The sequence below is a fragment of the Larimichthys crocea genome, chromosome VII (assembly GCF_000972845.2).
Source record: "Larimichthys crocea isolate SSNF chromosome VII, L_crocea_2.0, whole genome shotgun sequence".
NCBI lineage: Eukaryota > Metazoa > Chordata > Actinopteri > Sciaenidae > Larimichthys > Larimichthys crocea.
In genome coordinates, this window is record NC_040017.1 from 8431979 (window position 1) to 8444077 (window position 12099).

Sequence of the window (12099 nt, forward strand, 5' to 3'; positions counted from 1 at the left end):
CCGGCCCCCTGAAGCATATATTTAAACCTCAAGTAATTGCTTAAATATAATGCCCAAAATTTAATTAAAATGAATCAATGGTGTTCCAACATCTTTCCCTTTATTTTATCTTTATAATATTTATATATACACACACACTGCACTATACGCACTATTTGTTTGTTAGTTATTGTTTATTTTAACTGAAGTAATTGTACGAGTTTGTACATCAGCTGCAGTAGTATGTGCGTATGTGAGTGTGTGTGACATCATACACTAACTTCCAACCTCAATGCCAGAGCCAGGACCAGTCCTAGATATGCGTCTGTGTGCGGCGTGTGCATGTGTGTATCACTTTGTATAACACGCTATCAGGTTCAGCTAACTCTCTCTCAGTGGACACATGCACACACACAGAGATACAGCTACAAGAACTGCAGGACAATGCAGTAACTGTATCTCCCACCATTAAACCAACTGAGTCATGAGTCAGTGACTAATTGATTGAGTGATCAAATGAGTCTGTACAGTAAATCTCCATGCCTAATCCTACATCATTCCTGTCCCATCCTCTTGAAAGTACAAACTGCAGTCACACATCCTTCTGCAGGTCTCACGTGTTGTTCTCCCTTGTTGTTCTTCATTGCACCTTTAGGCAAAACACTTACATAGAAGATACTTTAAACTTTGAGGTCAATGGGACCTGACTCCATCTGCTTTTGACACGCTCCCTGGCATACTGTCTGTCTCTCAGTGTGATAACCACCTGTTCTTGTGATCCAATTCATTTCCCCATCCTCCAGCAATTACCTACTGATCCAGATTGCTGTTTTGGAGACTACTGGTTCAATCGACTTCTTGGGCTTCTAACACTCGGTTCAGCCCGGCTACAATATTCCATTTTTAATCACACTTATCTTAGGAAGCTGAAAACTCATCTTTTTTAAAAATATTTCCCCATTCTCTCTGCTGCACTGTTGCTGCTGTACCCATCTCTTATCTTTCCTTTCATCTTGCCCCTTGCACGAAACTAAAACTTTTCTTGCCTTTTCTACTCGGCTGTAAGTTCTCAAAAGTTCCTTTTGTGAAGCATCACAAACGTCTCACATATAAAGCAATCAGGACTTTCACTCTGACTTATTCCTTTCATCTAAGTCACTCTGGATAAGATTTAGGTAAATAAATGTAACAGGGAGTCAAGAGTATAATGAGGCGGAGGCAGAGCGAAGAGAAGAGAGAAAGGAGAACAGAAAAGGAAAAGACAGAGTCTGTGTGTCTATGTCAGGCTTGGTAAAGGTGTTTAAAAGTCGAGACAGAGTGTGTGGGTGGTCGTACCTTCGGTGTGTATATCAGACACGTAACTCCAGTGTTATCTTTGACATGTCCACCATAGTCTAGCCTGCTGGCATCTGAAGGCACCACCCTCATAAAATACTTAAAAAGGCTCTGAAACAATGGAAATAAAATCAGGGATAAGCAGAATTACATCCATTAAACCCAGGAGCAACTAGAACATTCAGTTCAGTAATGGATCATTCTAGATAATTAATTAAAGTTACATTAAAGTTGCAGTAATACATTCTCTTTCAAAATGAATCCCCTCAAACATTTATGAGCCTACATTTGAACTTCAGTAGCATAGACATTTGACTACAGGTACATAGCCTCACTTATCACTGAGGTCCTCTGGTGGCAGAGTAGGCATCTGTGGTATGTTGAACAGCTGTAGAAGGTTTGAACCTGGATGGCCACTGAACTTGACCCCGGTCCTATTAAGCCACAATGGGTTTCTTCCCCCGCCATTGGAGTGGCAGAGGGTCTGCACACACTTCATCGTCGATCCTCCACCTTCCACCCCCTCCCCAGGAACCCCTCCGCCCCCACTTCGGCCTCATCAGAAGGACCAGCGAATCCCGTATGAATTCGATGGTCTGCTCCAGAGCCACAGCTGAGTGCCAACAGGAGTCCCGTATCTCACAGCCCAAACTGATGTTGGGAAGGATCTGTGGTCAAGTTGATGGGTCCAGTGTGTGCATCATGGCCTCACCCTCTGGATGCCATACTGCTCTCGCACCGCGCCACACTTGCGTCATGCACCTGTGCACAGAGTGGAAGAAATCAATAGTCAAATTGAACTGACATTTAGAAGACAATGTTGTCTAAATTTTCATTACTAAATACATTAATTATTCAGATGTATTTTTTTTTAGCAGATTTTTAACACAAAGGTTTTTTTCACTGTTGGACTAATATTGGTTTTATATTCACCCGGCTGCCATGTTCAAGAGTTATTTTTTTCCTGTATGCAAGTTTCTGTATTAGATAGATCAGAGAATTGAGTCAAAATGCTTCCATGTGCTTCTTTCAAATCCAGGGGATTACACATGAGGTCAATGCAGTGGAATAGCTGACCCCTCCCACATCATAACATAACATAAACTATCCTGCAGAAATGCACAGTCACAAAACACAAATTTACCTTGTCGGCAGGAGGCTGATGATGGACAGAGAACAGCGCTCCGATGATTGTGTCACCAGGTATGTGCTACAACTCGCCGTTCGTTGGATTGGGCAGAGTCGACTTGATCGCGCCACACCCAAACGACGACAAACTAGCAGCAGATAAGCTCTCTTGATCCGTTAAGGTCACAAAGGGGAGACGATCTCAAATTTTTGTTGCTTAGATCATACAGAAACAAATGTAGACAGATTTGCCTTAGTTACATGTCGTCATATGATCAAATACAGATTTGGCATAGGACAACATCAAATCATCATTGCATATGACAACAATACCAAACACATATTAATCTTATAGTTTATTTATAGTTTTTATAGTTAATGTTGAATATGGATCTACTTTTGTTATACACTGCTACTGACCATGACACCGTGACAGAGAGGGGTTTGCCTTTTGCAGGGCACATATTGCAAATGGCAAAATTTTTATTTAACATGACTTCTTCTTTGAACTCACTTTCTGAGGTGGCGATCTGAATCACTTGCAAGAGCTCTGTCTCACTAGCTCACAGGCCCCCTGAAGCATATATTTAAACCTCAAGTAAATGCTAAAATAATTGCACAAAGTTTAATTAACATGAATCAATGGTGTTCCTAAAAACATCCTTCCCTTTATTTTATCTGTGTGTATATATATATATACACACACTGCCTTATACGCACTATTTGTTTGTTAGTTAGTTAGTTATTTTTAACTGAAGTAAATTGTACGAGTTTGACATCAGCTGCAGTACGTATGTGCATGTATGTGAGTGTGTGTGCACATCATACACTAAGTCTTCCAACCTCAATGCCAGAGGCCAGGATCCAGTCCTAGATATGCGTCTGTGTGCGTGCGTGTGCATGTGTGTATCACTTTGTATAACACGCTATCAGGTTCAGCTAACTCTCTCTCAGTGGACACATGCACACACACACACAGATACAGCTACAAGAACTGCAGGACAATGCAGGAACTGTATCTCCCACCAGTAAACCAACTGAGTCATCTCACCTCCACCCTTAGAGTGACTAATTGATTGAGTGATCAAATGAGTCTGTACAGTAAATCTCCATGCCTATATCATACATCATTCCTGTCCCATCCTCTTGAAAGTAAACTGCAGTACACAATCCTTCTGCAGGTCTCCATGTGTTTCTCCCTTGTTGTTCTTCATTGCACCTTTAGGCAAACACTTACATAGAAGATACTTTAAACTTTGAGGTCAATGGGACCTGACTCCATCTGCTTTTGACAACGCTCCCTGGCATACTGTCTGTCTCTCAGTGTGATAACCACCTGTTCTTGTGATCCAATTCATTTCCCCATCCTCCAGCAATTACCTACTGATCCAGATTGCTGTTTTTGGAGACTACTGGTTCATCGACTTCTTGGCTTCTAACACTCGGTTCAGCCCGGCTACAATAATTCCATTTTTAATCACACTTATCTTAGGAAGCTGAAAACTCATCTTTTTAAAAAAATACTTTCCCCTATCTCTCTGCTGCACTTTTGCTAGTACCCATCTCTTATCTTTCTCTTTCATCTTGCCCTTGCACTGAAACTAAAACTTTTCTGCCTTTTCTACTTGGCTGTAAGTTCTCAAAAGATTCCTTTTTGTGAAGCATCACAAACGTCCTCACAGTTGGACATATGAAAGCAATCAAGGACTTTTCACTCTGACTTATTCCTTTCATCTAAGTCACTCTGGATAAGATTTAGGTAAATAAATGTAACAGGGAGTCAAGAGTATAATGAGGCGGAGGCAGAGCGAAGAAGAGAGAACCAGAAAAAGGAAAAGACAAGAGTCTGTGTGTCTATGTCAGCGCTTGGTAAAGGTGTTTAAAAGTCAGAGACAGAGTGTGTGGGTGGTTGTACCTTCGGTGTGTATAGCAGACACGTAGCTCCAGTTGTATCTCTTGACAATGTCCACCATAGCTCTAGCCTGCTGGGCATCTGAAGGCACCACCCTCATAAAATACTTAAAAAGGCTCTGAAACAATGGAAATAAAATCAGGGATAAGCAGAATTACATCCATTAAACCCAGGAGCAACTAGAACATTCAGTTCAGTAATGGATCATTCTAGATAATTAAATTAAAGTTACATTAAAGTTGCAGTAATACATTCTCTTTCAAAATGAATCCCCTCAAACATTTATGAGCCTACATCTTGAACTTCAGTAGCATAGACATTTGACTACAGGTACATAGCCTCACCTTATCACTGAGGTCCATACTGGTGGCAGAGTAGGCAATCTGTGGTATGTTGAACAGCTGTAGAAGGTTCTGAACCTGGATGGCCACTGAACTTGACCCCGGTCCTATTAAGCCCACAATGGGTTTCTTCCCCCGCATTGGAGTGGCAGAGGGGTCTGCACACTTCATCGTCGATCCTCCACCTCCACCCCCTCCCCAGGAACCTCCTCCGCCCCACTCCTCGGCCTCATCAGAAGAGACCAGCGAATCCCGTATGAATTCGATGCTCTGCTCCAGAGCCACAGCTGAGTGCCAACAGGAGTCCCGTATCTCACAGCCCAAACTGATGTTGGGAAGGATCTGTGGATCAAGGTTGATGCGGTCCAGTGTGTGCATCATGGCCTCCACCCTCTGGATGCCATACTGCTCTCGCACCGCGCCACACTTGCGCTCATGCACCTGTGCACAGAGTGGAAGAAATCAAATCTAGTCAAATTGAACTGACATTTAGAAGACAGTGTTGTCTAAATGTTTTCATTACTAAACAGCATTAATTATTCAGATGTAGTTTCTTTTTTAGCAGATTTTTAACACAAAGGTTTTTCACTGTTGGACTAATATTGGTTTTATATTCACTCGGCTGCCATGTTCAAAGAGTTATTTTTTCCTGTATGCAAGTTTCTGTAATTAGATAGATCAGAAATTGAGTCAAAAATGCTTCAATGTGCTTCTTTCAAATCCAGGAAGGATTACACATGAAGGTCAATGCAAGTGGAATAGCTGACCTCCGCACATAACATACATAAACTATCCTGCAGAAATGCACAGTCACAAAAACACAAATTTACCTTGTCAGCAGGAGGCTGATGATGGACAGAGAACAGCGCTCCGATGATGATGTCACCAGGTATGTGTGCTACAACTCGCCGTTCGTTGGACTGGGCAGAGTCGACTTGATCGGGCCACACCCAAACTGACAGAACTAGCAGCAGATGAAGCATCATCTTGATCCGTTAAGGTCACAAAGGAGGAGACGATCTCAAATTTGTTGCTTAGAGCCGTCACAGGAATCTACTCGTCCGAGAAACACTTCTCCTGGCCATGGCAAGAGCTTGTGGCACAGAGTTTTTGAAAATAGACGATTTCAATATATTCCCTTCTTCTGACTTGTCTTTCTGTCCTTCGGATTTCAAGGCGGGACCATCACTGCAACAGCTGAGACAGGTGCAGCAGTGCAACCTGGGAAATTCAAAAGAAATCTGGGCTAAGTCTCATTGGCTGACATAACTTCAGGCTCCCACAGTTACAAGGCAGAGTTGGTCTCCACAGTAACAGGTGACAGACAGACATGTTCATATAAACCTGTGAGCAGAGAAGACTTTGTTAGAATTTGAACATTGATGGTGCTGGATTTCACAAGCATGTCACACAGACTTGCCTGTAGCTTTAGTAGCCTGGTCTATTTACTTCTATAGTCTGTAGACACAATCTCCTATCTTTAGTTAAGATAACAAACCTTCAACATAACATTCTTTATACATATATACATACATACATAATGTTGGACTTTGATGTCTATACATAATAATTTAGATGAACAGGAAAACATGTTGGCACATTTATATAATTTCCTTTACAACCTATTTCCACTCACACCTCGTCTTTTCAGCGACTACTCAGTATGAAAAAGTGTGGAAATTAAAGTCTGAGCTCATATATTTCACTCTCACTTGAGGCCATGTCTGTGGGCCCCCATTTCACAGCAGATGTAAATCTCAGCGTACTTGATGTTTAATTGAAATGGGGATGCAAACTGCGCAAGTGAAACGAACATAATGACCATCAGCCATTAAAGTGACCAACATAATGAGCAGTTACTGTCTGTTCTTAATGAAGCCTTGTGTGATGACTCGAGCACTGGCTCTAGACTAGCTCTAAATCACTGTGACTGTGCAGTCATCACTGTGTCAACATAACATCAATAACACAACTGCAACATCGTATCACACCTCACAGCTGCTGTGGAGGAGCTTTGGTTGTCTGACACGTTTTATACAGCGCTCGCTCGTAAAACTGCAACACCAACAAGGTCACATAAAAGCACTGGCAGTCCCATTTTTCTCTTTAATTTCTTTTTGTTTTGGTCCTTGAAGATTAACACCGCTGTTGAAGACCCACGATGAGTCCCAAGTCATTCCTCAAGTGCCTGCCCCCCTTGACTCAAACCAAATGAAACATGGTTTGTTATACCTTATTCTCCTGTTGTTTTAATGTTATTAGTTTAATAATGGCTTTTGGGTGTTCTCTCCAAATTGGGCCCTCTTGCATCGTTCTCTTTTCAGTTCAACTTGTTTTCAAGACTAAAACAAAGACTATGATACATCCAGTGACAAATACTTTGCCGTTCAGGGGTAGTTTGTATTCACATTGTTCTAGAAAAGAAAGTATAATATTGCACATGCCTTGTTAGTTTAAATTATAGAATGCATCTATTAAATTGCGAATAGAGGTTAGATAACACTGAAGAACCCCCTTTTCAAAATGTGGGCGAGTCAGCCACTAAATGGATGATTCAAGCAGACAGACACGACACATCTAGCTACAAGATATACACCAAGCACACAGTGTTTAACAGTCAGCAAAACAGGGGGAACATCAGTTTCCTCCCCTGAGTAAACTTTAAAGTATCCATCCCTCTACATTATTGGACAAGTCTTATAATTTGCTTAACCTCTGAGTTACACAAATACTTAACTTCACTGCAATGGAGCAGTTTAATTGACCATAAACAGCAGGGGAGCTGGGACAGTTAAGACAGCAAAGGATGCCATCCACTGCTTATGCAAAACAGGATCAAGGTCGTGACAGGGATGTTGGTGGTTAGCTAAGTGAAGGAAGAGGGGGGGATAGATAGAAGAGGGAGGGAGGGGGTGGTGAAGGTGGAGTATCGTGGAATATAGAGATAGAGCATGAGAGGGACATGGAGGAAGTTAGGGAAACAGAGCACATCAGATAACAAGACGGGAGGGAAGATGGTGAGACAAGAAGAAAGGGGGTAAGAAAGAGAAAGGGGATGTAGTAGAGATAGAGAGATAGAGGCAGAGAAGGAGATAAGAAAAGAAACAGAAAAAGGAGCGAGTGATATAAAAAAAAAAGGCGTCAAGGGACTGAGTCTCTCACTGAACGTAATTAACAAGACAGTGTCAGGATGGCAACAGGGCTAACCGCTGCTCCAATAATGAACAAATCAAACAAAACTGTTCCACACGCAGTCTCCATCAGTGACGCCACTGTGTCTCGGTCTCCCTCTCTATCTACTGGCACGTTAATGTGAAGTTACAAATATAATTTCCACACACATACACACATTCCCACTCACCAAAAATCATTTCACCACACATTTCTACCCATGCTTTAATTTGCGATCCTCTCTCAGTTCACATACATGCTGTGTCTCGCTGTCACGCTCCCCCCTCTGTGTCTCTCTCTTGTTGCGTAGGCCTAACTGTAGCTGAAAAGGGAACAGTATCAGATCCTCATTCCCGACGCAAAAACACCCCGCACACGCCATTAGGCATTTATATCTCTGGTGCCATCCAGACTACACACAAGAGCATCACAAAACCTTCCAAATCAACTTTAACGCAAACAGAAACACACAACATACAGTAGGTAGTGACGAACCCTCCCTCCCTCTCTGTCTTATTTTAATTCAATGAGTTCCATTAGCGCTGACACGCTGTGTTGAGAAAGCAAGCATTTAATTTACCGCGCATTAAAAAGGGATAATAACAATTACAATTTATTTAAAAGAATCCCTAGTACACAAACAAATATTGTCTCCATTTTGTTCCGTATGACGCGCAGACATTTGTGTTTGTAATTAATGATGGGGCAAGAGGCAGCATCTGGAGTTTTCAAATAGATTGTTGTTCTTTTCTCTCTCTGTGCAGCTTGGCTTTGACTTTACTGATTGCATATTTTGACTGGTTAAAAAAAAAAAAGTATCCTCAAACCACGCACATTATTTCAGGCATCTTGTATGCCCTACACTAATAGATGTGCATTCACCCACATAATTAAAAGATCTTTCTTTTTACTCTCACGTCTCTACGTGTGCACCTCTCTCAGTGATACGCTACGGGCAGACAATGCAAGGATAAATGGAATACCAGCACGTGTTTTGTGTAATAGGCTACACACATCTTTACATAATGGAGTATGTCCACGTCTTGCTGTGAATATAAGACATATTACATTCTGCTCACAGCAGAGAGAGACAAACTGAGAGCAAATAGGCACCATCAAATGATGATACATATCGTAGTGTTTCTCAAATGATTTGCTGGCAACTAAAATGGGTCATCTTTTTCTGTTGTGTGTACAATTTAAAGAAGTGGAAATATTTTGGGATGTTATTTGGGGGAAGGCTTTTGCTGAGCGGGCATGTGACAATGTGTCTTTTGTTCCCAAGTGAACAGTTGTACTCTTTTTGCACCTGAGCCCCAGGAAGCACACATTTATTATATTTTTGTCAGTACTAATTGCCGCCTCATTGCCACTAGGAGCTGTTCCTGCATCTCAAACGAAGGACATCACAAAGGCTAAGAGATGCCTACACTCACAACATTCATTCATGTGCTTCCATAACAAGCGGCATCTCTTGTGTTACATTCCGACTGCTGCAGCCAATTAGATTTTTTCCCCTCAGTGGGTCTGTGTTTTTTTAGTTTTAAGCAGGGATGCAGCCAGTGACTAATTTAACTATTAACCGTGGTTTAAAACATCACAGTTTTGTAACCATAAAGGCTCAGCTGCTGTTGTCACTTACAATGAACAAAGTATTTGGGCTTTAGTTGCAGCGTAAACCAACGACAACAAAGCAACAAAGGAGCATTGCACCGTTTACAGAATCAGCGCTCATCAAAACGGTATCAAATCCCTTCAAGGGCATAACTCATGCAAACAAAAACAAAGAAATGCTCATGTGATGTTTTGTGGAATATATTTTTATGCATTATAATAGTGAAACCGGGACTTTCCCTCAGACTATAATCATACCATCATATCTATAATCATTACATCCCTAGTTTTAAGTCTAAAAAACACAGTCACAATCCATCACTCCTATTCACTACAGTGACAAAGCCAGTAACACATCAGACAGCAGAAGTATGTCACTGTAAACGTGCTGCTGAGTGCTGTTGATGATAGGTTACCTCCCAGTGGGATCTCAAACATTCAGTCACTGTTGTCAGGGAGTGCCAACACAGTAACGACTTTACCTGCAGCAGCAGCAGCAGCAGCAGCAGCAGCACATCAGACAAGGTGTGACAGAGCTGCGCCTGCATAACTCAACCAAACAAGCTCTGACCTTAAATCACTTCATTCTGCAACGAGTCCAACAGGGACTCGGTTTTAAACGACCTTGTTGTAGTTTGTATGTTGTGTCTATTGTGGCCATGTTCCTATAGCGTCCTTATATTCACTGACTGATGCGATGTTTTGTAAGCCCCTTAATTCGTCACTGACATACACGCAGAGCGTCTGATCTAAGTGCCTCTCTCCAAGGAGAAATCAAATCCAGAGACAACAACAATGACTGGCGCAGCGCTGCATCGGTCAGCCGCAATGGGAGATCAAGAGTCCATCGTTTGCACCGAGTCAAAACACACGCACGGGATTTTACAACAGGGGAATGGTGCAAAGCATGACAGAGACACCGTCTGAAATGAACGTGGCTACAGCATGCACCGATCAAACTCGGGTTTCTGATCGCTCTCTGTCTCACTGACATGACTGTGTCTCCTAAACATCAGCGCAACTGGCTGCTCTCTCTCTCTCTCTCTCTCTCTCTCTCTTTTGAACTGGGTTACGAGATGTAACCATGCAAGGACAACTAGTCCAAATGTAACTGCAAGTTTATGAACAAAAACAGTCTGTATAAACACTGAATGTGCATTGATGATTCCCACACAATCTTAACAGTACGCTTACCTTATGGGCACCTATATGTCTCTCTGATGTCTCCCCTCTTTGATAATTTAGGTTGTAAGTTACAGTCACAGAGAAAAGAGACTGCCGATCATGTGTTAGTCCAATGTCAAACACGCCGGAGCATCTTCCGAGCTTCCTCCGTTTTCCAGTCACGCACACCTGAGCCTCTCTCTCCAAACACCTCCCTCCGTCCTCAGCCCCTCTCCCCGCTTTCCCTCCGCTCGTCTCTCCCTCTCTCTCTCTCTCTCCCTCCACACACCCCCTTCCCTTCCCACCTCTCCATCTCTACAAACGCATCATTTTTACTCAAACACATTTCATTTTTACCTCCACTTCTCTTCTAGCGTCGTGTTTGAATATATTGAAAATGTGAGAATAGTTTGTTTACCTTCCTGTCCTTTTATCTGACGTGGAAACAAAGTCAACTTTTCTCGGTAGAAGCTAAAAAGCTTATATACAGACCACTCATTTGTACATTTTTGTCTGTTTCCAGTTTACAGAATTAAAAAAATCAATCCAGGCTACTTTAGTTTAAGCCTAGCCTAGCTTAGCTAAACGGTGGCTCAACTACGTTGCTAAGCAACACGCAGGCTAAAGTACTGATCCTGAGACAGTGTTTCCCCGACAATTTGTGGTTCCCTTAACCTGCAGCCTAACTTTTATCCTCCTATTCACAAACAAGTCGCCTTCTGCGAGGCTTGACATGAACTTAATCTTTCGACACCGGGCCTACAGTGCGAACACGTTAGCTACCACGCTAACACTACGGGGGGACACTATTTAGAGAGGGGGCGGTGTTCACCGTAACACCTGTGAAGGGTTCGAGCAGGGAGACGAGCACCGTGTTTCTGTTTGTCCCTCTGCCTTTTACTTGCACCCAACCTGCACGCACAAACACCCCTCATTTAAATAGATCAGAAAAATGCACGCAAATCCTCTAAATAAAACATACCGCATGCATAGGGTGGATAAAGGTGGACTGTCTGTCTATCTCTCTCCCTTTCTGATCAAATAGACATCAGAGGTGACACTGTGGGCTGGGATAACGATGCAGTGGATGAGATCGATAACATTTGAAGTTTCATAGCGGTCACAGGAGTAAAGAGCCATTAACCTATACAGCTGCGCCATGGCGTCCAACTTCAAGACCCGCAGAGATCAAATTATTAAAGATAAAAAATCAATACAAATCTAATGGAAACATCCCGCTCCTCCTGCAGACAGCCCCAGCCATATAACACTGACGGGCAAACGTTTTGCACGAAAATAGACTTATTTATGTGTTTGTGGCTTTTAAGTTTCGTAATTATTTTTCATTTAATTATATCAATACAGCCACCTGTCAAGATATCCAGTGCAATGCAATAGAAGAAATGCGCGTTTTTTCCCCAACTATGTGGAATTTGTTTGAAAATGTGCCTTACT

General features: G+C 42.3%; 1 protein-coding gene across 2 annotated transcripts in view; it reads right to left on the minus strand.

Annotated features, from left to right (window-relative positions):
• grm5b (glutamate receptor, metabotropic 5b) overlaps nt 1–12099 on the minus strand; it is a 66956-nt gene that overhangs the window by 54201 nt on the left and 656 nt on the right. The window contains exons 1-4 of one of the 2 annotated variants that reach the window (XM_019254750.2): nt 10675–10914; nt 5526–5916; nt 4699–5136; nt 4358–4472 (exon numbers count right to left, since the gene is read on the minus strand). In XM_019254750.2, the coding sequence (XP_019110295.2) occupies nt 4358–4472; nt 4699–5136; nt 5526–5681 (709 nt within the window). In that variant the 5' untranslated portion in view covers nt 5682–5916; nt 10675–10914. Of the gene's footprint in view, nt 1–4357; nt 4473–4698; nt 5137–5525; nt 5917–10674; nt 10915–12099 lie in introns of those variants that run through there. The other variant, XM_010732302.3, reaches the window with a different exon arrangement.